General features: G+C 46.8%; 1 protein-coding gene across 1 annotated transcript; it reads left to right on the top strand.

The window, feature by feature from the left end:
- Nucleotides 1–1,686: 1,686 nt before the first annotated feature.
- LURAP1 (leucine rich adaptor protein 1) lies at nucleotides 1,687–25,990 on the top strand. Its single transcript, XM_004025716.5, has 2 exons — nucleotides 1,687–2,188; nucleotides 18,298–25,990. The coding sequence occupies exons 1-2, from the start codon at nucleotides 1,991–1,993 to the stop codon at nucleotides 18,817–18,819; spliced, it is 720 nt and encodes a 239-aa protein (XP_004025765.1). The 5' UTR covers nucleotides 1,687–1,990; the 3' UTR covers nucleotides 18,820–25,990.
- The last annotated feature ends 781 nt before the right edge of the window (nucleotides 25,991–26,771 follow it).

Below are 26,771 nucleotides of genomic sequence, written 5' to 3'. Positions count from 1 at the left end.
ACCAGTCCAGGTATGTCTTGCTCACCATTGTATTCTCTACACCACACACAAAGGCTGGCACATAGTAAGCTCTCCGTAACATTTGTTGAAATCATTCATTTGTATTTTTAAACAAATTTTTATTGAATGCCACTATAAATTAATGTAACCAGTCACCTAGTCCTGTCAGTCTTACCTCCTAAAGAGCCTTCCATTTTAGTCTAATTCTTCTTTGACCTCACAATCAGCCCCGGTGCAGCCCATTTCAGTTTCTTGCTTTCCAGCCAGTCTCCTTGACTCTAGATTTTTACTCCCCCTATCCTTTTCTCCTTGCAAAATCCAGAGTGATTTTTTTTAAGGCAAATGTTGCCAGGTTCGGTGGCTCATGCCTGTAATCCCAGCACTTTGGGAGGCCAAGGCGGGTGGATCACCTGAGGCGGGTGGATCCGCCTGGCCAACATGGTGAAACCCCGTCTCTACTAAAAATACAAGAATTAGCTGGGTGTTGTGGCAGGTGCCTGTAATTCCAGTTACTCAGGAAGCTGAGGCAGGAGAATGGCTTGAACCTGGGAGGCAGAAGTTGCAGTGAGCCAAGATGGTGCCACTGCACTCCAGCCTGGGCAACAGAGCCGGACTCTGTCTCAAAAAAAAAAAGACAAATGTTTTGTCTATCTCTAACTATTGTCTATTGTCTAACTCTAAACAATAACGTTATGGGTATGAACACCAAAAGAAAAAAAAAACTAAGTTATATTTTGCCAATTGGGAGTGGGCCTAGAGGTGTGAAAGGGTAGGTCAGGGGTAACTATCTTCTCATTGTAAATCCTTCTGCAACCATGGGCTGGAATTACTTGAATTAAAAGCCTAAACAAACCAGAGTTTTCATGGCTGTTCATTACCTGTTAAATAAAACCCAAACATCTCAGAACCATTTTCTGTAACCTTGTTACTCAAAGTGTGGTCCCTTATTACTTGAAGTGTGGACCAGCAGCATGGCCATCACCTGGGAGCTTATTAGAAATGCAGGATCTTGGCTGGGCACAGTGGCTCACACCTGTAATCCCAGCACTTTGGGAGGCCGAGGCAGGCGGATCACTTGAAGTCAGGAGTTCAAGACCAGCCTGGCCAACATGGTGAAACCCTGTCTCTACTAAAAATACAAAAATATTAGCTGGGCATGGTGGCGCATGCTTGTAATCCCAGCTACTCAGGAGGCAGAGGCAGGAGAATTGCTTGAACCCAGGGAGGCAGAGGTTTGCAGTGAGCCAAGATCGCGCCACCACGCTCCATCCTGGGCGACAGAGCAAGACTCTGTCTCAAAAAAAAAAAAAAAAAAAAAAAATGCAGGATCTCAAGCCCCACCCCAGATTTACAAAATCAGAACCTACATTTTAACAAGATCCACAGATAATTCATACGCACAGTCAAGCTTAAGGAGCATCTTGCTTGTAAGCCCAATGTGGACCTCTTCAGCTTCAGTACTGGTTGCCCTTTTCTACTCCGTTAGTCTGAATTCTAGCCCCTGGGGGGTGTGTGTGTGTGTCTAGCTAAAATCCAGTCATCGTTTTAGACCCAATTCCTCTGCTCCAGGAAGACTTCCAAGCCCTCTGCAGCTCTATGTTACCACTGTTCCTTAAACTCCCACATCTCTGACTGAAGCTGCTTAGACTTCATTCTGCAAACATGTATTGGGCGCCTGCTGTGTGCCTGGCTGGATTCAGTGCCAGGGTGGGGCGAAGGCGCTGAGGTCTCCGAGTGCTCTTTCAGGTGCAACTCCAGAGTCGCCCAGCCCCACGCAATCCGGGGCCAGAGGTTGTGTGCGCAGCACTCGAATACATCCACAGACGGTGCTGCGCGGCTTTTCTGAGTGTTACGGCGCCCTCCTACCGCCCCCGCGCCGCGCGGGCGGGGACCCACCGGTTTTGCTCCGCTTTAGCAGCGGCGAAGGGAGGACCCCCGGGAGCCGGTCCCCGGCGTCCGGTCGCCCAGCCCTTTTCAGGCTTGGGCCCGCATGGAGGGGACCGTGGAGTCCCAGACGCCTGACCTGCGGGATGTGGAGGGTAAGGTGGGCAGGAAGACCCCTGAAGGGCTGCTCCGCGGGCTGCGAGGCGAGTGTGAGCTGGGAACCTCTGGCGCCCTGCTGCTCCCAGGGGCGCCTAGCACCGGCCACAACTTGGGGGACAAGATCATGGCGCTGAAGATGGAGCTGGTGAGTGCAGAACCCATGGGCCAAGGGGACGAGTCCCTAGTGTAGGGCCGGGAGGGACGAACTCATGCTCCCAGAGTTAAGCTGGAGAGGAGGTAGTTAAAACTCTCCACCTAACTGCTCGGAATCCCTCCCAGATCAATCCGTAAACGCTGGGGTGGAGATGGAGTGACGTCCATTACTTGTCCCCCAAGAGTGAGTGGGGTGTTGATGGTCCTGAGGACTTGGGTTGGGAGCAGTGGGTTTTGGAAGTTATTCCTGCCAAATAATTGGGAGGAGAGAGATGAGGACTGGGAAGTACTGAGAACCCAACGCAGCACAAATTCCCCCCCGCCTGTATGGGCCACCTATTCCCCGCCAGTCCCCGTTGTAAGGCTACCGGTTTTTTCTCCTTCTGCTAACCGGGAAAGGGTTTAAGTTCCTGTGAGGCCGCAGTGTTCCGCACAGAAAAGATGTGGGTAAAGGGGCCTATCTGCTGAAAACTACCTGGACCAGGGGCACTGAAAACCTTCTCAGTTTCCTCTACATCCCCCAGCCCTACTTAAAATAATGGAAAGTTCCTAGACCCATAGCAGGGACAGAGAGTAGCAGCACCACTGGTGCTGATTCCCTCGCCTCAGACTCGGTCTCCTCTCAGCCAGTCTCCCAGGTAAACTGGATATTTGGATCTCATCTGTACATTCTTGGGGAGAAGAGGAAACAGCAACCCTCCCCTTTCTCTATTGCTGCTGGTCTAGATTCAGAGCCAAAAGGGCAGCCGCGGCCCTGGCAGGTTCCCCAGGGCCCTGATTCCGGTGAAGTGGGTGATTTACACCTGCCACTACTTTGCAGCCAGTTCTGGGGAACTGAGGAATTGCCATTGGCTTCCTGGCTCACAACCAGGAGCCCACAGTGAGTACGTCAGCTAATAAGTCTTCCTGTGTGCCCAGCCTGTGCCAAGCTGGTCTGTGAAGGAGCAGGGGAAGGAAGTCATGGGGGCTCTGAGACCAGCCAGGGCTCCGACGCCTGAGCTGAGAGGCTGGGAAGAGAGTCTGGTGGGCGGAGCAGTCAGGAAAGGCCCCCTGGGAGAAGGACTTGAATGCCAAGTGTGCATTTGGCCTTGAAGGTTGGAGGTGAGTGCCCAATTCTCCAGAGCAAGGCTGTGACTGTACCCACCTAAGCGGGGGCTTGCCTTTGCCTCACTGTACAAACTTTAGCTCAAGGCCTAGTAAGAGCCTATCTAGACTGCCTAGTTGCTTTGAAAACTTTCACCCAGTGCATGTGCCAGGCAGCTTGCTGAGCACTTTACATGATGCTCTCTTCATCTCCACAGTAACCCTGTTAAGTAAGTGATATTTTATAGATGGAGAAACTGAGGCACAGGGTGGGCATGGTGGCTCACGCCTGTAATCCCTGCACTTTGGGAGGCCGAGGCAGGCAGATTGCTTGAGCCCAGGAGTTTGAGACCAGGCTGGGCAACAAAGCAAGACCCTGTCTCTACAAAAAATACAAAAATTAGATGGGTGTTGTGATGTGTGCCTGTTGTCCTAGCTACTCTGGAGGCAGAGGCAGGAGGATCACTTGAGCCCAGGAAGAGGAGGTTGCAGTGAGCTGAAATCGCACCACTGCACTCCAGCCTGGGTGACAGAGCTCAGAGCTAGACCCTGTCTCAAAAAAAGAAGGGGAAGAAGGGGAGGAAGGGAGGAAGGGAGGGAGGGAGGAGAAAAGAAAAAGAAAACAGAGGCACAGGGAGTTTAATAACTGCCCAACATCACGCAAAAAGCAGGGCCATGATTTGAACCCAGATCATCTGACTGCACTTTGCATCTTTACTTTGAGACCTGCTTTGTGCCAGATAGTCTGAACATTTTATGTCATTGAAATGAGAAAACTGGTCATCATTTCTCCCATCTTACAGATAAAACGTGCTTGCAGATTCTGAACTCACATAGGGAGTCAGTGGAAGAGCCACGCCCAGTCTCTCTGGCTCTCTTTTCTGCCTTGGTGGAAACTATCTGTAAACTTTAAGGGGCTGCATTTAACTTTTGATTTTGTCTCTCTGTATTCTTGACCCAGCTTGCCTGGGGCCTGAGGCTGCCCAAGAAAGGGCACAAGGGAGGGAGCCTTCTGGGGCCAGAATGAGGAGAGATCCCCATCCTGTTTTTTCTCCTTCCTCAGGCCAGGATGTTATTAATATTAATCTCTTCTTGTGCTCTGCCCTGCCTACTGGGTTGCACCCAGGAAGGACAAGGGGTGGGGCAAGGGGTTTGCCTTCAGGCTACTGAAGGCAGGACTGGTTCAAGCCCTCTAAGGACTGTCCTTCAATTGTTCCTCTCCCAGCTCTCCTTGCACAAAGGGGGAAGGCCTACCCTTGAGGCCAAGGTCAGTCCTGCCTCTAGGCCTCGTCCCTCCTGCTTTCTTCCTCTACCCTCCATTCAAAGGTTGAGTGAACAAGCCAGACTGGGATATGTGGGAATGGGAAACAGTGGCAACTTCTTCTTAGTTCTCCCACCCAAAGAACTGTTGCTATGACAACCCACCTCCACAGAGGCAGTTTGAGAAAAAGCTTTAGGCAAGGAAGAATGCAGGGGTTCAAGTCTTGGCTCTGCTTCTGAAACGTTTTGTGGTCTTGAGCAGCACTCTGTCTCTCTCCTGGCCTCAGTTTTTCCTCCTTTTGGTGGAGGGGGTAGAGGGAGATGGGGACTGTGGAACCAGATGATTGTAAGAACCTTTGTAGTAACAATATTCTGATAGTCCCCGCTCTGGGAGCTCTGACTGGGATTTCCAGGCTTTTACCCTAGGGCCTGATTTGGATTGAGCAATGAGGAAACCATACAGGACCCCAGCGCTGGGCAGAGAGTCTGGTATGTAGATGTTAAGGAGAGGAGTAGGGAGCCTGAATCTCCTTGGAAGGAGAATTGGGTTTGGAGTCGCCTCTGAGGCTGCATCTCTCCTGAGCTGTTTATCCTATACTCTATTTTCTTCAAGAGATGGTGTGAAAAGAGTGTTTCTTTTTCTGGCAAGAAAACCTTGCTTTCTTCTATTCTGGGAGTGATGCTGTCACAGTCAGGGAATCCCACTGCCACAGGATTATAGAATCTGCTCTCAGATTTATTTCCCAGCAACACACTACAACCCAGACCCCTGAATCCTGGGAACCATCAAAGGGGTCAAGGATAGTAAAGGCAAGAGAATCACAGAACTGAATGTGACCTCCTTAGCCCTGGGCCGAGCACCAGAAATGGATTGGGCAGGATCTGCTCTCAGGGAGCTCACAGTCCGGTTAGGGAAGGAGGAGACAGAAGAACATTTCTAGTACAGGATGATAAGTGCTAGTAGAACCCAGGAAGGGCCTCCTGGAAGAGTCTTCACTGTAGAGTGATGTGGTTGGGTTTGTGCTCTAGAAAGGCGACTTCAAATTGGAAGGAGGCACAGGCTGTTTCCTCTGCTTGAAATGCTTCTCTCCACGTCTTTGTCTGGCGGAGTCCTTCTATTTTTTTTTTTTTTTTTTTTTACACAGGGTTTCACTCCCATCACCCAGGCTGGAGTGCAATGGTACAATGTCGGTTCACTGCAACCTCTGCCTTCCAAGCTCAAGCGGTTCTCCTGCCTCAGCTTCCTGAGTAGCTGGGACTATGGGCATGTGCCACCACACCTAGCTAGCTTTTGTATTTTTAGTAGAGATGGGATTTTGCCATGTTGGCCAGGCTCGTTTCGAAGTCCTGACCTCAAGTGATCTTCTGCCTCAGCCTCCCAAAGTGCTGGGATTACAGGTGTGAGCCACTGCGCCCATCCTAGCTGAGTCCTTCTTAACCTTAAATTTTCAGCTCATGTCCCTTATCCTAGGAAGCATTTCCTGACCTGGTTAGGTTATGGCCCTCTAGGTATCTACAGTCCTCTGTATAGCAGTTGTTTCCCCTAGCGTTTGCCACACTGAACTTTTCTTTTTTTCTTTCTTTCTTTTTTTTTTTTTTTTTGAGATGGAGTCTCGCTCTGTCGCCCAGGCTGGAGTGCAGTGGCGCGATCTCGGCTCACTGCAAGCTCCGCCTCCTGGGTTCAGCCCATTCTCCTGCCTCAGCCTCCCGAGTAGCTGGGACTACAGGCACCTGCAACCACGCCCAGCTAATTTTTTGTATTTTTAGTAGAGACGGGGTTTCACCATGTTAGCCAGGATGGTCTCGATCTCCTGACCTTGTGATCCGCCCGCCTCGGCCTCCCAAAGTGCTGGGATTACAGGCATGAGCCACCGCGCCCGGCCTGAACTTTTCATTTTTAAATTATTTATTTATTATCATTATTTTTTTTGACACAGAGTTTCGTTCTTGGCGTCCAGGCTGGAGTGCAATGGCGTGATCTCAGCTCACTGCAACCTCTGCCTCCCAGGTTCAAACGATTCTCCTGCCTCAGCTTCCTGAGTAGCTGGGATTACAGGCACCCGCCTAGTTAATTTTTGTATTTTTAGTAGAGATGGGGTTTCACCACGTTGGCCAGGCTGGTCTTGAACTCCTGACCTCAAGTGATCTGCCTGCTTCGGCCTCCCAAAGTGCTGGGATTACAGGTGTGAGCCACCCCACCAGCCTTATTTATTTTTTTAATAGAGACAGGGTCTTGCTATGTTGCCCAGGCCAGTCTCAAACTCCTGGCCTCAAGCAGTCCATTTGTATCAGCCTCCCAAAGTTCTGGGATTGCAGGCTGAGCCACAATGCCAAGCCAACCGCACTGAATTTTAAGTGCTTGCTTCATTGTCTTATCTTACCCACTAGATTATGAACCCTCTGAAGGTAAGAAATGATGCCTTTTCTTTCTTCATCGAACATAGTGCCACACCAATAAGAAACAATAAATATTGGTTCCATAACTGAATGGATTAATTCCATCTCGAGGAAGGGCAAGGAAGACTTCCTCGAAGAGGTGACATTTGAGCTGGGGCTTGAAGAATGAATAAAGTCAGTGGGAATTCCAATTCAAGATACCAGACTGAGGGCCAGGCACGTTGGCTCATGCCTGTAATCCCAGCATTTTGGGAGGCCGAGGCGGGCGGATCACCTGAGGTCAGGAGTTCGAGACCAGCCTGACCAACATGGTGAAACCCCGTCTCTACTAAAAATACAAAAATTAGCTGGACGTGGTGGTCCACCTGTAATCCCAGCTACTTGGGAAGCTGAGGCAGGAAAATCGCTTGAACCCTGGAGGCGGAGGTTGAAATGAGCCAAGATCGTGCCACTGTACTCCAGCCTGGACGACCGTGCAAAACTCTGTCTCAAAAAGAGAAAAATAAATAAATAAAATAAATAAAAGGCACGAAGCCATTATGACAATGAGAATAAGAGACAAGGTAATAGGAACAAAATTTTGGAAACTGAAATTTAGAAGGAAGAGTGGTAACTAACTCAGACCTAAAAAATGCTCAGTCCCAAGCCAGCAGTGGGGAAAGCTGAAAAGCAACACTTTTTTATTTTGGGGGGGATAGAGTTTTGCTCTTGTTGCCCAGGCTGGAGTGCAATGGTGCAATCTTGGCTCACCGCAACCTCCGCCTCCTGGATTCAAGCAATTCTCCTTCCTCAGCTTCCCAAGTAGCTGGGATTACAGGCATGTGACACCATGCCCAGCTAATTTTGTATTTTTCGTAGAGATGGGGTTGCTCCATGTTGGTCAGGCTGGTCTTGAACTCCCGAACTCAGGTGATCCATCTGCCTCGGCCTCCCAAAGTGCTGGGATTGCAGAGCCACTGCCCCCTGCCAAAGCAACACATTTTATACTGCAAAAACCCTTAAAGGTCTTAGGGGTTGGAAGCACCAGGTATTTCTGGAACTGGGGGCACAAGTGGGGCTGAAAACAAAAGGGCTTGTTGAATGTTTAAAAGTCATATTCTAAGATCCCCTCCCTAACTGTGCAACCAGGTGCCAGCTAATTCTTTATCTAGCAGAAGACTGGAGATGTAAGTTTTGTTGTTGTTGTTTTCTTTTTTTTTCTTTTTTTTTTTTTTGAGATGGAGTCTCGCTCTGTCGCCCAGGCTAGAGTGCAGTGGCCCAATCTCAGCTCACTGCAGCCTCAGCCTCCCGAGTAGCTGGGATTACATGCACCCGCCACCACACAGCTAATTTTTGTATTTTTAGTAGAGACGGGGTTTTGCCATGTTGGCCAGGCTGGTCTTGAACTCCTGACCTCGGGTAATCCACTTGCCTCAGCCTCCCAAAGTGCTGGGATTACAAGCATGAGCCACCGTGCCCGGCTGTAGATGTAAATTTTGGAAAGAGGAAGGAAGGGAGGGATGGAGGGAGGCAGAAAGGAAGGAAAGGAGGGAGGGGAAAACAGCAGGACAAGTGTTTTTAGTATGAGGAGCTTTGTTTAATGTATTTAGTTTGGTCATGGACTAGGACAGTTGTCTTCACTGTTCATATATTTATCTCCAGGATGAAATAATTGAAGATAATCTCCTTTATCAAGTTAATAGTCTGTACAGTCTGATATTGCAGTTATTTATGTTCATCTCCCCTTATTGAGACTTCAGGCTTCTATTAAGCAGGAACAATTTCTCCATTATCTTTGTAATTATTAGCAAATCCATGTACCCAATAGTCATTTGTTCAATTGAATTAGAGTGGTGATATTCTTCCAAAAACACAAATAATTTCAGGTATAAAATTTTTTTCTATGCTTTTGCCATAGTGTTTAGAAAACCCTAAACTGTGTGTGTGTGTTTTTTTAATTTTTTCACTTAATGCAACACAACAATAATCATTAACACAGAAGACCCCAAAATATATGAGGATTTCTTCCCACCAGCAAGCAAGCAATCAGTTTTGCAGCAGATACCAGCTGGGTGTCTACTAATTTAATTTCAACTCTGTCTACCTGGAGACAGTGTCACATCCCACACGTTGAGGGCTCAGTCCCCAAGACTGTCCCCCTCTTCAGACACTAGTCGTAAATCTGGGCCTCCTGACCTTCTGACCAACCAGCTTCAAATTGGGGTTCCTATGACCCCCTCCTTGGGTTTGATTGGTTTGCTGGTGTGGCTCACAGAACTCAGGGAAACACATTTACTGGTTTATTATAAGGATATTACAAAGGATATAGATGAAGAGATGCATGGGGCAAGGCATACAGGAAGGGGTGCGGAACTTCTGTGCTCTCCCTGGGTGCACCACCCTCCATCTGTTCAGCTACTTGGAAGCTCTCTGAATCCTGTCGTGGGGACCTTTTTTTATTTTTTGAGACAAGGTCTGGTTCTGTTGCCCAGGCTGGAGTACAGTGGCTCAATCACAGCTCACTGCAGCCTGTACTTCTCTGGCTCAAGCAATCCTCTCAGTTCAGCCTCCTAAGTAGCTGGGACTACAGGTGTGCAATACCACACTCACCTAATTTTTTTTTTTGTTTTTTTGGTAGAGACAGGGTTTCCCTGTGTTGCCCAGGCTGGTCTTGAACTCCTGGGATCAAGCGATCCTCCCACCTCAGTCCCCTAGAGTGTTGGGTTTACAGGCTTAAGCCACTGTGCCTGGTCCTTTGGGCCTTTTAAAGAGACTTTATTGGTTGTCCACGATTGAAACATGGACAACCATATCAAAATGTTATTGGACAAAAAGGGTCTGATCAAAACCCAGCAAAGCCTGTCTGTTTAGATTCTTATTGGCCCCTCTCTGCGGCATTCCTTCCTCCAGGGTATGAGTCAGGACCTTCTCTGGAATGAGGGTCTTATGACCCACAATCAGATTAGAGTAGTCTGGGAAGGTGAGAGGAGAGCAGGAGAAGGTCAGAAAGAGACTGTTTCCTGAAGCCTACTTCTGAGTGCCCTAGCATTATAACAAAAACTGTAACAATGGCTATGGGGCTTATGAGCCAAAAACTGGATGAAAACCTGCACACATACATACACACACACACAGTAATATCACAACTAGTAAATAAGTCGACCATAGTAATATGTAGAGCCAAATAGCCTATCATTTATTGATTTACAGTATTATACTTGTCAGATGGTATGCTATGCATGTTAATATGTTCCTTCGATGTCTCATGACAAACCTTTAGATAGTACCTCATATTATAATAAAGAAATGAAGGTTTAAAGAAATCAATTTTAATTTCATATGGCTCATTAATGGCAAAACTGGAACTCAAATCTAGGTCCATTTAATTCCAGTGTCTAATTTTCTCAATGTACAAATATATATATATATATTTTTTTGAGACGGAGTCTTGCTCTGTTGCCCAAGCTGGAGTGCAGTGGTGTGATCTCGGCTCACTACAACCTCTGCCTCGGTTCAAGTGATTCTCCTGCCTCAGCCTCCTGAGTAGCTGGGCTTACAGGCGTGCGCCACAACGCCTGGCCAATTTTTGTATTTTTATTAGAGACGGGGTTTCACCATGTTGGCCAGGCTGGTCTCAAATTCCTGATCTCAGGTGATCTTCCCACCTCGACCTCCCAAAGTGCCGGGATTACAGGAGTGAGCTACCGCGCCTGGCCTCAATGTACAAATATTAATACATGGTCTTACTCTGGTTTATCATAGATGTGAATAAAGCAGTTATTTCCTGAATAATTCAATAAACATTTTTCAAATACAAAAAACATTTACTGTGTTTGTGTGACCTGCGGGATCTGGCCTGTATATGTAAATACACATACACACATAATGACGTTTTGGTCAATGTCAGACCATGTATAACATAAACAATCATGTAAATTTTTTTTTTTTTTTTTTGAGACGGAGTCTTGCTATGTCACCCAGGCTGGAGTGCAGTGGTGCAATCTCAGCTCACTGCAACCTCCGCCTCCCGGGTTCATGCCATTCTCCTGCCTCAGCCTCCCCAGCAGCTGGGACTACAGGCGTACGCCGCCACGCCCAGCGAATTTTTTTGTATTTTTAACAGAGACGGGGTTTCACCGTGTTAGCCAGGATGGTCTTGATCTCCTGACCTCGTGATCCGCCCGCCTTGGCCTCCCAAAGTGCTGGGATTACAGGCGTGAGCCACTGCACCCGGCCAAATTTTTTTTTTTTTTTTTTGAGTCAGAGTCTCGCTCTGTCACCCAAGCTATAGTACAGTGGCACCATCTCAGCCCACTGTAACCTCTGCCTCCCGGGTTCAAGTGATTCTCCTGCCTGAGCCTCCCGAGTAGCTGGGATTACAGGCAAGAGCCACCATGCTTGGCTAATTTTTTATTTTATTTTATTTTTTTTTTTGAGATGGAGTCTCGCTCTGTCGCCCAGGCTGGAGTGCAGTGGCGTGATCCCAGCTCACTGCAAGCTCCACCTCCCGAGTTCACACCATTCTCTTGCCTCAGCCTCCTGAGTAGCTGGGACTACAGGCATCCACCACCACACCTGGCAAAAATTTTTTTTGTAATATTTAGTAGAGACAGGGTTTCACCGTGTTAGCCAGGATGGTCTTGATCTCCTGACCTCTAGTGATCTGTCCTCCTCAGCTTCCCAAAGTGCTGGGATTACCATATAAACATTTTGATCAATGATAGACTACATATGTCAAATAAACATTTATCATGTGTGTATATATGCACATATATAAAAATAAACATTTATTATGTGTATATAAGTGTGTACACATACACAAATATTTATATGATGTTTCGGTCATCATATGACCAAAACATGATGTTTCGATGAACAGCATATACCATAGTGATTTCATAAGATTATAACGCAGCATATACACAAATATCATATATGGCACTTGATATTGGTATAGCAGATCAAGTAGGGATTGATATTCAGTAATTGTGCTGGGACATTTTGTTTTCCATATTTTAAAAAGTATATAAATTTTTTTAAATGTCATCTAGTTTGTGCATTTACCCTGTCATATTTGCATGGCAGTAAAACCTCCTGCTGGTGCATTTCTCTAAGCATATCCCCATTGTTACGTGACGAATGACTTTATATATAGAGAATAGAATAGAAGGTCTCTAGATTAAAAGACACTGAGCATAGTTGAGGACAAGAGGGACTATATAAAAATATACTAAATACGGCCAGGCACAATGGCTTACGCCTGTAATCACAGCACTTTGGGAGGCTGAGGTGAGGAGTTTGAGCCTGGGAGTTTGAGCCTGGGAGTTTGAGGCTACAGTGAGCTATGATCATGCCACTGCACTCCAGCCTGGACAACGTAGCGAGACTTTGTCTCTACAAAAACTTTAAAAAGTAGTAAATATCATGAAATGCCTCTCCAAGCCTTTACCCGTACTTGGCTCCTAAGATACTGACAGCCTTGCTTACATTATACTCTCTAGAGTGGTATAATATGGGGAATATGATTAACTCAAGAGAAAAAAAAAGATACAGACTTTAGACCTCCAATTAAACAGCCCAATCAGATCATCCTGTACTGAGGCTCAGAGTTGGCAAGCTTCATACATACATGATTTCTAGTCATTGTAGAGATCCACTCTGAAGGGTGAGCAGCAGTTAAAGATCATAGACATCTGACCCTCTATATAGACCTAAATAAATAGGAAAAAGCAACTTGAGGCCGGGCATGGTGGCTCAGGCCTGTAATCCCAATACTTTGGAAGGCCGAGGCTGGATGATCACTTGAGGTCAGGAATTTGAGACCAGCCTGGCCAACATGATGAAACCCCATCCCTACTGAAAATACAAAAATTAGCTGGTTGTGGTAGCGGGCACCTGTAATCCCAGCTATTCAGAAGGTTGAGGCATGAGAATCGCTTGAACCCAGGAGGTAGAGGTTGCAGTGAGCCGAGATCGTGCCACTGCACTCCAGCCTGGGTGACAGAATGACACTCTGTCTCAAAAAGAAAAAAAAAAGGAAAAGAAAAAGCAACTTGAATGAAATGGAGATAATACAGAGAGATACAAACTTATAAAAATCATTAAGCATATCCTTAAAGAGATAAAAGATAATATTGTAGCCATGAACAAAAACAAGAAGGTGTAAAAAGGTAAACATTCAGAGAACTAGAAACAGCACTTGGAAATAAACACATCATGGGGGGGAAAAGAAAAAAGAAAAACCAAAGAGTTGATAATAGGCCAGGTGTGGTGGCTCATGCCTGTAATCCCAGCACTTGGGAGGCCAAGGCAGTGGATTACCTGAGGTCAGGAGTTCGATAGCAGCCTGACCAATATGGTGAAACCCCATCTCTACTAAAAATACAAAAATCAGCCAGATGTGGTGGCAGACACCTGTAATTCCAGTTACTTGGGAGCCTGAGTCATGAGAATCACTTGAACCCGAGAGGCAGAGGCTGCAGTGAGCCAAGATGTGCGCCATTGCACTCCAGCCTGGGGGACAAGAGTGAGACTCCATCTCAAAAAAAAAAAAAAAAAAAAAAAGAGGAGTTGATAAAGATGAAATATTTCAGAAACTAGAGCAAGTATAGAAATAGATGTGGCTGGGTGCTATGGCTCACGCCTGTAATCCCAGCACTTTGAGAGGCCGAGGCAGGTGGATCACGAGGTCAGGAGATTGAGACCATCCTGGCTAACATGGTGAAACCCTGTCTGTACTAAAGATACAAAAAATTAGCCAGGTGTGGTGGTGGGCACCTGTAGTCCCAGCTGCTTGGGAGGCTGAGGCAGGAGAATGGCGTGAACCCGGGAGGTGGAGCTTGCAGTGAGCCAAGATAGCACCATTGCACTCTAGCCTGGACGACAGAACAAAACTCTGTCTCAAAAAAAAAAAAAAGAAAGAGATGCAAGAGTGAAAAAAAAAAAACCAAAAACATAGAGGATCATCAGTTCAGGACACCCTCTGTCCAAGTAATAGGATTCCCAGAAAGAACAGAAAAATACTGGAGGATAATCATCAAAGAAATAATTTTTTAAAATCTCCCAGAACTGAAGAACGTCAGTTTCCCGATTGAAAAGGCCCATCAAGTGGCTAACTCAATAGATGAAAATAACCCACACCATGGCAAATTGCTGTAAAAACAGAACACTGGGAACAAAGAGAAGATCCTAAAAGCTTCCAGCAAGAATGGGAAAAGCGTCACGTACAAAGGATCAGGGATTGGAACAGCATTAGATTTTTAAAGGCTAACACTGAAAATTAAAAGACATGGAGGCTGGGTGCCATGGCACATGCCTCTAATCCCAACACTCTGGGAGGCCAAGATGGGTAGATCCCTTGAGCTCAGGAGTTTGAGACCAGCCTGGGCAACATAGTGAGACCCCATCTACAAAAAAAATTTAAAAATTAGCCAGGTGTAGGTACATGCCTGTAGTCCAGCTACTTAGGAGGCTGAGGCAGGAGGGTTGCTTGAGCTCAGGGGATCAAGGCTGTAGTCAGCCATGATTGTGCCACCACTGCACTCCAGCCTGGGCTATAGAGTAAGACCCTGTCTCAAAAATAAAATAAGACAATGGAACAATGCCTTAACCCCTGAGGAAGAATTATTTTCAACCTGGAATTCTATATCCAGCCAAACTATCAATACTGTGAGGAAAGATTAATAACTTTTTAAAAATAATTTCAACTTTTATTTTATCTTTTTTTTTTTTTTTTTTCTTGTGACGGAGTCTCGCTGTTGCCCAGGCTGGAGTGCAGTGGTGCGATCTCGGCTCACTGCAGGCTCCGCCCCCCAGGTTCACGCCATTCTCCTGCCTCAACCTCCCGAGTAGCTGAGACTACAGGCGCCCGCCACCTCGCCCAGCTAATTTTTTGTATTTTTAGTAGAGACGGGGTTTCACCGTGTTAGCCAGGATGGTCTCTATCTCCTGACCTCGTGATCCACCCGCCTCGGCCTCCCAAAGTGCTGGGATTACAGGCATGAGCCACCATGCTCGGCCCTATTTTATCTTATTTGAGAGAAATCTCATTCTGTCACCCAGGCTGGGTGCAGTGGCGCCATCATGGATCACTGCAGCCTTGACCCCCCAGGCTCAAGCAATCCTCTCACCTCAGCCTCCCGAGGAGCTGGGTCTACAGGCACATACCACCACACCTGACTAATTTTTAAATTTTTTGTGGAGACAGTGTCTCACTCTGTTACCTAGGCTGGTCTCAAACTCCTAGACTCAAGTGATCCTCCTCTCTTGGCCTCTCCAAGTGCTGGAATTACAGGCAAAAGCCACCATGCCCAGCCCAACTTTTATTTTAGATTCGGAGGGGGGTACCTGCGCAGGTTTGTTACATGGGTATATCACATGATGCTGAGATTTGGGATACTGTTCAACTCATCACCCAGGAAGTGAGCATAGTACCCAACAAATAATTTTTCAATCCTTGCCCCCACCTCTCTCCCTCCTCCAGTAGTCCCCAGTGTCTATCATTACCATCTTTATGTTCATATACCCAATGTTTAGCTCCCATTTATAAGTTAGAACATGCAGTGTTTGGTTTTCTGCTCTTGCATTAATTCACTTAGGATTATAGCCTCCAGTTGCATACATGTTGCTGCAAAGGACATGATTTCATTATTTCTTATGGATGTGTAATAACATTTTAAAACATGCAAAGCTTCAATAAATTTACCTCTTATGCCAGCTTTCTCAGGATGCTACTAGAGGGAAAGAACCATTCACCCAAATGAAGGAGTAAATGAAAAAAGAAGATGTCGAATCTAAGAAACAAGGGATCCAGCTAAGGAAAGAGGCAAAGGAATTACCAAGATGATAATGAAGGGAGATCCCTGGAGGGCAATTGTGCAGCAAGGACAGATGGAAGCAGAGCAGAGGGCTCCTTAAGAGATGCCTCTCAGAAGATGGAATAGATAGAACGTGTCATGCATTCAAAAGCCTGGAGAGGGAAATTCAGAGAATTGAGGGAGTGTTTGAGGTTGACTTACTGATAACTACATAGCAAACTAGGCAATATAATAATAGTAATAATTCTAAGGATAAAATGTTGTCAGAAATAAAAAGTAACTATAGTAAACTACATGGCTTAGCTGTGAAGAGCATTTCCAAATCCTAATAAAGTAAACACTGAGTAATTTTATTGCCTATTAGGAGGATGGAAGATGGGAAGGGTATCTGTATGGCAGGGGAGTGGGGAGTGGGATGAAAGTTAAATCCTGCCTGGGCGTGGTGGTTCACGCCTTGTAATCCCGGCACTTTGGAAGTCCAAGGTGGGCAGATTATTTGAGGTCAGGAGTTTGAGACCAGCCTGGCTAACCTGGTGACACCCTGTCTCTACTAAAAATACAAAAATTAGCCAGGCGTGGTAGATGATACCTGTAATCCCAGCTACTCAGCAGGCTGAGGCAAGAGAATCGCTTGAACCCTGGAGGCGGAGGTTGCAGTGAGCTAAGATGGCGCCATTGCACTTCCAACCTGGGCAACAAGAGAGAAACTCTGTCTCAAAAAAGAAAAAAGAAAGTTAAATCCTTAATCTTATATAGTGTGGGAAATCAATAGAAAATACCTAAAATTTAAATACCAAGAAATAGCAATATAAATATGGAGATTAGGAGGTAAATACCAAAATAAACAGCTAAATAAATAATAATAGTTGTTTCTGGGAAGTAGGACCAGGATGGGAGAACTGTTCATGTTCATAATCTTGTGGAACTATTTGCCTCTTTAATCTCTGTGCATCTGTTACTTTGATTAGAAATAAAACTGGGCTGGGTGTGGTGGCTCACACCTGTAATCCCAGCACTTTTGGAAGAATTGCTTTGAGCCTAGGAGTTTGAGACCAACCTGGGCAACAAGGTGAGACCTTGTCTCTACAAAAAATAAAATTAGCCAGGTGTGGTGCACGCCTGTGGTCTTAGCTCCTTGGGAGGCTGAGGTGGGAGAATCGCTTGAGACCAGGAGATGGAGGCTGTAGTGAGCCATGACTGTGCCACTGCACTCTAGCCTGAGTGACAGAACAAGACCCTGTCTCAAAAAATAATAATAAAGGTAAAACTAAATAAAACTAGTTTTAAAAAGTCATTTGTGGCAGCACCTTGGGTTCACAGAGCAGAATGCTAGAGGCGAATCTATAGAGATGGGCGATAGCCACGTTACAGGCTTTTGAATGCCAGCTGCTAAAATGTTTAGATTTCATTCTCTAAGAGGAGGGCGGAGTTCCCTGCTATTGTAGATGTTCGGATTCGGCACTCTCTAAGAGCAGTGCAATGCCTATAAAGGCTCTTGAGCAGGGAGAGACAGGTTCAGACTTGTGCTTAGGGAAGGTAACAGTGCATCTGAGCTGGAACGGACACTTGAGATTACCCTGTAAGTCAAATTTACTTCCAGTACAGACAGGTAGACTGGTGTGTACAGGGGAGAAGGCCTGAATGCCCAGCCAGTGGGATTCTGATCCTTCTAAGCTCTGGCCAACCCTTTCCCCTCTCGGTGGCTGCTACCAATGCCCTGAAAAGACTAGGGAACCAGGTTAGCTCTCTTTATTCCCCAGCTCCTGCCTCCTTTTGGCCCAATCTACTTCCTGATTAACACCCTATCTTGCTATTCTTTGTTTCTATGTCTTTCTGGTGAATATGGGCAGGCTCAATAGTCAGTACCCTGTGGCTGGGCATGGTGGCTCATGCCTGTAATTCCAGCACTTTGGGAGGCTGAGGTGGGCGGATCACCTAAGGTCAAGAGTTTGAGACCAGCCTGACCAACATGGTGAAACCTGTCTCTACTAAAAATACAAAATTAGCTGTGTGTGGTGGTGCATGCCTGTAATCCCAGCTAATTGGGAGACTGAGGCAGGAGAATCGCTTGAACCCAGGAGGCGGAGGTTGCGGTGAGCCGAGATCGTGCCATTGCACTCCATCCTGGACAACAAGAGCGAAACTCCATCTCAAAAAAAAAAAAAAAAAAAAAAAAAAGAAGTACACTAAATATGAAGTTCAAAGCTTAGTAGGATTGGGTTTTAATACTTAACGTTTACTGAGACCTTCCTCTGTGCTAGGCACTGTGCTGAGTACTTAATAGACAGCATTTCAGAATCCTCACAGCTACCCTGTGAGGTAAGTGATTTAATCCTGTTTTACAAACAAAGAGACTGAGGCTCAAAGAAGGTATGTCTAATCAGTGGTAGAGCTGAAATGTTAGGCAGCAGTCTGTCTGCTTCTGAAGCCTACACTGCAAGCCGTTATAATTCCATCCATCTTAAAGTGAAACATGGTTGGCTGAACCACAAGGTAGTGGCCTGTGGAAATGCTGGGGAAATCCATGCCCCAGAACTGGGACTAATTCCTTCTCCCACTCCCCCAGGCTTACCTGCGAGCCATCGATGTGAAGATCCTGCAGCAGCTGGTGACCTTGAATGAGGGCATCGAGGCAGTGCGCTGGCTGTTGGAGGAGCGGGGGACGTTGACCAGTCATTGCAGCAGCCTCACCAGCAGTCAATATAGCCTGACAGGCGGGAGCCCAGGCCGCTCAAGGCGAGGCAGCTGGGACAGCCTGCCAGACACCAGCACCACCGACCAGCTGGACAGTGTCTCTATTGGCAGCTTCCTGGACACAGTGGCCCCCAGCGAGCTGGATGAACAGGGCCCACCTGGGGCTCCACGTCCCGAGATGGACTGGGCAAAAGTTATAGCTGGTGGAGAGAGGGCCAGGACTGAGGTGGATGTGGCAGCCACCAGGCTAGGGAGCTTGAGAGCTGTGTGGAAGCCCCCAGGGGAGAGGCTTCAAGGTGGACCACCTGAGTCACCAGAGGATGAGAGTGCCAAGCTGGGCTTCGAGGCCCACTGGTTCTGGGAGCAGTGCCAGGATGATGTGACCTTCTTGTAACAACTATTCCACCCTTTTGTAATCCTGTGGCTCTTTTATCCATTAGCTGTGGTCTCCCCCAAAATTGATTCTCCCTCAGTCTGAGACTAGGAAGAGGCTGCACTGAAATCAGTTACCATGGAAACCTGGCTCATCATTTCTCTAGTCCCTAGGGAGTCTCTGCCTTTATCCCTCAATTATTGGGTCCCTAGAGCTAGCTTGCTCTTTCTTTCTTTCTTTTTTTGAGACAGGGTCTTATGCTGTTACCCAAGCTAGAGAGCAGTGGCATGATCACAGCTCACTGCAGCCTTGACCTCCTGGGCTCAAGTGATCCTCCTATTTCAGCCTCCCCCATAGTTAGGACCACAGGCATGCACCACCATGCCCAGCTAATTGTTTATTTATTTTTTTTTTTTATTTTTATTTTTGTAGAGATAGGGTTTCCCTGTGTTGCCCAGGCTGGTCTCAAACTCCTGGGCTCAAGGGATCCTCCCACCTCAGCCTCCCAAAGTGCTGGGATTATGCCCAGCCCCTAGAGATACTTCTATAGAGATATTGACTCTAAAGGATTGACCTATGGCTTTTGGTATTTAGTATCTCTCACTACTACCCCCAGCTAAGTAAGGATTTAAGGAATTTAGGACTCCCTGGAGTTAACAGATGAAGAGATGGGGGCATAATTACTTCACCCAAAGTCTAGAAGCCTTGGCCCCTCTCTTGGCCAAGATGGAGGATTGAGGAGGGACATGGACCTTCAGGACTAACCCTCTATGGATTGGTCCTCCCAGAAGCGTTTGGGCTGGTAGACCCACCCCTTCCTACCTGCTGAGTGATGTCATTTCCTGCCAGGATGGGTAGCCCTTTGTACGGGTCCTTGGATGGTAGTAGGTCATATAGGGGTATCTGAGCCCCTGCTGCTAAGTGAGATCACATTATTTATCGCCCAAACCATTACTTCTTGTGAACAGGAACATGTCACTCCTCCTGGCAGGAAAGTTTCTCATTGTCAGATGTTTGTGCTTCTTTTCAGGTCTTACTTTTTAAATAGAGTGTTCTCATTTTATCCTAGGGGATCTCACTTCCTCTGTGGCTCCATCCCTGCATCCCTCTCTGGGCCAGCACTCCTGACTGCTTTTAGGGAGAGAAGCTTTCAGGGGCCTCCATTTATTCCTCTCAAGTCTGTTTGGCTCGCCCTGCCATGGTCCCCTGTCTTACCCTGTCCCTGTGTTGCCCCTATTCCTGTATTCCATTTTTTTGTTTTGTTTTGTTGGTTTTTTTTGAGATAGGGTGACAGGGTTGCCCAGGCTGGAGTGCAGTAGTGCTCACTGCAGGCTCGACCTCTGGGACTCAAATTATCCTCCTTCCTCAGCCTCCCAAGGAGCTAAGACTACAGGCATGCATCACCATGCCTGGCTAATTTTTGTATTTTTTTCCAGAGACAGGGTTTCACCATGTTGCCTAGGGTGCACTTGAACTCCTGGGCTCAAGCAGTCCTTCCGCCTCAGCCTCTTAAATTACTGAGATTACAGGCATGAGCTGCTGTGTCTGGCCCTATTCCTGTATTCTGACTCCATATCTCCCTTCTGGGAGGTTCAGCTTCTGTGTGTCCATGCCTTTTCAGTTTCTCCAGGCCTTTTATATGCAAATGAGTCCTGGCCTCCTCTGCCCTTTGTTGATGGGAGCCACAGAGAGAGAACCTCAAGGTCTCAGAGCTCTGGGGGTGTACCAGAATCTTGGATAGGGGAGGTGTCATCCTTTCTGACTTTGTGACTGCCCTTCCCCCACCCTGTCCCCAGCCTTCCACCATTTGGTCACAAGGATGCCTGCCTGAGGTCGGGACACAAGGAATCTCCTTGTCTAGGCTGCAGCGTGGGGGCGTGGCAGGGAAAGACAGAAGCTCTTTGGTCCCTGGGCCCCATCCTGGAAAGGGAGAGGGAGCAAGGGAAAGGCCTGTTTACTTCCTCCCTTAGAGCAAGCCCTGACTCCTGGAACCTGAGGAGGGAGCAGAGCCTGGGTCTCTGAGCCTGGGTCCCAGAGCCCTGCCGAATTACAAATTATATCATAGAAGGAATTCAGGGAAGCTGCCAACCTGGGGCTCAGAGGGGACGGTCCCAGAGACGGGGACAAGAACTGTGGCTGGTGTCAGTGAATGAATTCTTAGAGATTAACCCTTTGAACTCTGGGTAACTGCTCCATATGTTAGTCCCTGCCTTTCCTGGGCCTTGAAACTGGGATACTAGAAGGAAAAAGATGGAAAAGGATGTCAGAGGACTTTGGCTGTTCACTGCGTCCTCCTGCAAAAGAGGCGTCCTCCTCAAATCCTGGAATAACTCGTGCCATTTCTCTATTTTGTATTCTGTGTTGGGGAAGGGAAGGAAGCCAAATTGATCATCTCTGCTTCCCTAAATTCCTCAAGTCTCATTTTGAAACTCCCACCCCGGTCCTTCTGGAGCAATATTCAGTCCATGGCTTGTCCCTAAACACCCTCTCTTCCCCTCCCACCCCCTCAAATGATTGAAATCTCCAAAGTATATTCTCAGCTTCTTCCACTGCTCACAAGACCTCTCCATACCACTCCTATGGTCTTGGGACTCCTGACTTCCCCTCAGACTGGGAATTTGAATCTCCTATTCCAGTCCCTACTCTGTAGTCATTTTGTAGTGTGCCCTTGGTTAATTACCCTTCCTGTTTTTTGTTTGTTTGTTTGTTTTGTTTTGTGTTTTGTTTTTGAGATGGAGTCTCGCTCTGTCATCCAGGCTGGAGTGCAGTGACGCGATCTCGGCTCACTGCAACCTCTGCCTTCCGGGTTCAAGCGATTCTCCTGTCTCAGCCTCCTAAATGGCTGGTATTACAGGCATGCACCACCATGCCTGGCTAATTTTTGTATTTTTAGTAGAGACGAGGTTTTGCCATGTTGACCAGGTTGGTCTTGAACTCCTGACCTCAAGTGATCCGCCCGTCTCAGCCTTCCAAAGTGCTGGGATTACAGGTGTGAGCTACCTGCCTGGCCTGTTGTTTTATTTTTAAGACAGGGTCTCACTCTGTCGCCCAGGCGGGAGCGCAGTGGTGCGATCTCGGGTCACTGCAGCCTCTGCCTACTGGGCTGAAGTGGTCCTCCTCAGCCTCCTAAGTAGCTGCGACTACAGGCACGCATCACCATGCCCGGGTTACTTTTTGTATTTTTTCTAGAGACAGGGTTTTGTCATGTTGCCTAGGCTGGTCTCAAACTCCTGGGCTCAAACAATCCTCCCACCTCAGCGTCCCAAAGTGCTGAGATTACAGGCCTGAGCCACCATGCCCAGCCTTTATTTCTTTTTTTTTTTTCTCTTCAGCAACATTGTTCATGGAATTATACCCTTCTTGGAAGCCACTGTATAGTATTCCTATTTGAGGTTCACTTGTTCAGTCTACACACTTATGAGCTGAAGAGGTTGCCCGCCCTCTTGTGGCCATTATGCACCACTGCTGGAGTTGCTGTGTGGAACCTCCAAGCTCAAATAAAACATGGCCTTCTAAAGACCAGCCCCCCTCAGTGCTCGGAAAGGCTAGTGAGTCAGACCTAAAGAGGGCATAGACTTGCCCAGCATCACCCATTGTAAAGTTGTGGCGACGTCCAGGTCAGAAAACCCAGATCACAAGCCCACATGCCCACAGCTCCATCACTTGGCCAGTCAACACCACTGAAGCCCAAAGGGACTGAAAGCAATTTTGCCCCTGTTACAATGTTTGCGTTCTCACCTCTTCCTAAAGAGGCAGCTTAGTCTTTAGAGGAAGAGCTGCAGGAAAGAAAACCCTGGGCCTGGACTGGATGAAGGGGTGAGGGATGCACTAGTCTGGATCACAAATAGGAGGAAAAATCAATCCTGGACCCACCATTTTTCTGGGAAGGAGGGCTAGGAGCTCCAGACATCATAGGAACAGAGCTCAGCATTTCAGACCTGGAGATTAGAAGCAGAGGTGGGGGTGGGGAGCTGTGAAATTAGGAAACTTAGATGGGTCTTGCAGAAGTAGGTGTGGCTCCACAGGTCAGGGAATTACAGGTCAATTGGATAGGCACCTGAGAGTGTTGTGGGGCTGGAAAGCTGGGGTGAGTGAGGCTGCCTGGGTATTCCGCTTAGGTCTAGGCATCCTGGCTGAATACCTTAGATTTCAGTTCACCACCAGAGAAGCCCGGAAACTCCAGTAAACACTTATCTTTGGTCCCTTCTACCTGCCTCTAACTTGGCTGGTTGAGGCTCAGCTTCTCTCTAACTAGACTTTTCTGGCTTATAGGGTACAGCTGTTTGGGAGCTCAAAGAAGGAGAAGGTAAGAAAAAGGAGAGAAATGCGGAGAGAGGAGAGGATGGGATGAAAACAGGGTGTGGAAAATATCAGAGGGCGTATACTGCCCTCAAGTGCGCTGGGGGCTTTTGTCCGGGGTCAGAGTAAAGACAAAGAAGAGGCTGCTCATGGAAGCTGCAGAAACAGTGCCTGGGGGGATAAGCGGGGGCGGTGCTGGCTGAGACAAGAGACCATGGGAGTGGGCATTGTAAAGACCTGCATTTATTTATTTTATTTATTTATTTATTTATTTATTTTGAGACAGGGTCTCACTCTGTCGCCCAGACTGGAGCGCAGTGGCATGATCTCGGCTCACCGCAACCTCCGCCTATCAGGCTCGAGCGATTCTCCTGCCTCAGCCTCCTGAGTGGCTGGGACTACAGGCGCACGCCACTACCACCCAGCTAATTTTTGTATTTCTAGTAGAGATGGGGTTTCACCATGTTGGCCAGGCTGGTCTCGAACTCCCAACCTCAAGTGATTCACCCGCCTCGGTCTCTCAAAGTGCTAGGATTACAGGCTTGAGCCACCATGCCCGGCCGAGGCCTGCATTTAGGATGGAGGCATTGAGGTTGAGCACTGAGCTAACTGGAAGCTCAGTGACAGCTTCAGTGAGAAATGCTTGAGAGTTGTAGCAGACACAAGCTCATTGTGTGTGTGGTGCCAGGCACACACTGGGTGTTCCGTGACACCTGTTCAGTGAATGGAAGAATGAATATGTGTAAGCCCACAAGGAGATGTGACTTAAAAAAAAAGTTGCTAATTTACAAATTAGGTAATTGAAAATATTTTTAAATTTACTTTTTAGCAATCCTATAAACAGTGCATTGTTAACAATAGTCTTACTTAGAAATTTGCTCAAGGTCAGTTAAGTAACAAATGAGCTGTAATAACCCATATCAACCTGACTGCAGGGGCTTCCAGGAAGCCTTCTCTGATTCCCTACCCATGCCATACACTCACTTAGACCCTACTCTCCTAGGAGAACAGATTAGTGCTGCCCAGAAGCTGGGGCAGGACATTAGTTTCCTATTGTCACTAATGAATTACCACAAAGTGGCTTAAAAAACAAAATTATTATGTTACAGTTCAGAAGTCCAAAATCAGCTTCACCAGGCTAAAGTCAAAGTGTTGACAGGTCTACACTCCTTCCGTGGGCTCCAGGGGAGAATGTTTCCTTGCTTTTTCCAGCTTCTAGATGCTGCTTGCGGTGCTTGATTCGTGGCTCTTTTCACCATCTTCAAAGCCAGCAGCAGAGCATCTTCTAACCTCTGTTTCCATCCCTACATCTCTCTAATTCTACTGCCTCTCACTTGTAAGGATTACATTGGGTCTACTGGGATAATCCAGTATCATCTTCCCATTGGCAAGATCCTTAATTAAATCCTGCCTTCAAAGTCCCTTTTACCATTTAAGATAAAATGTTCACAGGTTAAGCAGTTGGTGCGTGTCTGTAGTCCCAGCTACTCAGGGGGCTGAGGCTGGAGGATCACTTGAGCCCAGGAGTTCAGGCCAGCCTGGGCAACATAGTAAGACTCTTCTCTTAAAAGAAAATTTATATTTATCCTCAGGTCCTGGGGATTAGGAATTGGCATCTTTGGGAGAGGGGCTTTTAGCCTGACACAGGCAGGGTGGAAAGTGGGCAGGAGGATGCACCCAGGCCCAGAATGAACCTCTGTGCTTTGTCCAGCCTCCCCTAGCCTAGAATGAGAGGTGGTACCAAGGCGGAGGTGGCAGGTCCAGACCCCGTGTCTAGAGAATGTCAAATGCCTCCTGTACCATCACCACCAGGGAGAGCCAAAGATGAAGATCAGGCTTGGGAGAAAGTCTCAGTTTAGGAATCTTTTTAGACCTGAGACCTTCCTGGTAACCACAGTGGAGGATTCCTCAACACTGTCTCCTCTCCAGAACCATTCTGTGCTCCTATTCCCCAAGGCTGAAGATAATTATATTCCCAGTGAACTAACCTGGGTTCTCTCTGGAAAGGGCAGATTGGATAGATTAGTTGTCTTCTTTTTAAATTGTTATTTTTAATTCTTTAATAGTTAAACCATGCTTCTCATAGCATAGTGAATTCCATCACCAGGCCCCTTTCTTATTTTATTTTCTTCTTTTTTAAAAAAATTTTAGACTGGGCACGGTGGCTCATGCCTGTAATCCCAGCACTTTGGGAGGCCGAGGCAGGTGGATCACCTGAGGTCGGGAGTTCGAGACCAGCCTGGCCAACATGGTGAAACCCCATCTCTACTAAAAATACAAAAATTATCTGGGCATGGTGGCGCATGCCTGTAGTCCCAGCTGCTCAGGAGGCTGAGGCAAGAGAATTGCTTGAACCCAGGAGGCAGAGGTTGCAGTGAACCGAGATCATGCCACTGCACTCCAGCCTGGGCGACAGAGCGAGACTCCGTGTCAAAAAAAAAAAAAATTAATTTTTTTTTAAGAGACTGGGTCTCACTGTCACCCAGGCTGGAGGACAGTGATGTGATCTTGGCTCACTGTAACTTTGACCTCCTGGGCTCAAGCAATGCTCCCACCTCAACCTTCTGAGTAGGACTACAGGTGCACACGAGCATGTCCAGCTAATTAAAAAAAAATTTTTTTTAGAGATGGGGTCTCACTGTGTTGCTCAGCCTGGTCTTGAACTCCTGGCCTTGAGAAGTCTTCCTGCATCAGCCTCCCATAGTGCTGGGATTACAGGTGTGAGCCACCGTGCCTGGCCTCTTCTTTTGATCCCTCATCCCTATTCTCATTCCTCTCCCTGTGTCAGTATATGTTTGGATATGTATGTATCTTTGAAAATATATGTAATTATGTGCCTATGTGTTTTAATATATATAAAGGGTATACTTTTATGGTAAACCAACTTCTGTAATGAATTGCTCCCATATTTCAGTGATTTAACACCACAGATTTATTTTTAACTTATTCTACATGGCATGGGTGTTTCTGGTTGGACAGCTCTCCACTGTCCACTCCAGCTCCCAGGCTTCTTTTATTTTCAGATGGTGATAGCCTCATCCCAGCATCATAAAGTGTCCAGTCAATTTTTCACCAAGTTGTTTTACTATCCGTTGATTATCATTTTATGAATTGCTTGTTTCACTAGGGATTACAGAATGGTGATTTTCTAAGGCTATTAATTTTTCCTCATTTATTAGCTCTAATTCTGTACAGAAAACCTTTTTCACATCCTCTAGGACCATTTGATTACTCTGAAATAAAGTTCATACCAGAATGGCAAGATAAATGCTTAAATCTCTTCCCTTATCATTTTCAAAGTAGTTATGTCCTAACAACTTCTAATGGTGTTCAATGATTTTTTTTGTTTCACTCTCTTTTTAAATGATCTCAAACAACCTGTAGTTCTTATGCATTTAATGTCGTTTAATCATTTGCCATTATTTTTTGCTTTATATTATATAAAGTATCAAGCATATACAAAAATAGAGAAAATAGTGTAATGAATTCCCAGGGACCCAGCTTCAATAATTATCAATTCACGGCCAATCTTGGTTTATTTATTCCCTCAACTACTTTCCCCCTAACCAAGATTATTTTGAAGCAAAACCAGATATCATACCAATTTAATCTGTAAATGTTTTAGCATGTATCTCTGAAAGATAAGGATTTTTATTACCATTATTGCACCTAAA

This window comes from Gorilla gorilla, chromosome 1, assembly GCF_029281585.2.
Source record: "Gorilla gorilla gorilla isolate KB3781 chromosome 1, NHGRI_mGorGor1-v2.1_pri, whole genome shotgun sequence".
NCBI classification, from domain to species: domain Eukaryota; kingdom Metazoa; phylum Chordata; class Mammalia; order Primates; family Hominidae; genus Gorilla; species Gorilla gorilla.
The sequence above is the reverse complement of the archived record's forward strand: the minus strand, read 5'-3'. Positions and strand labels throughout refer to the sequence as shown.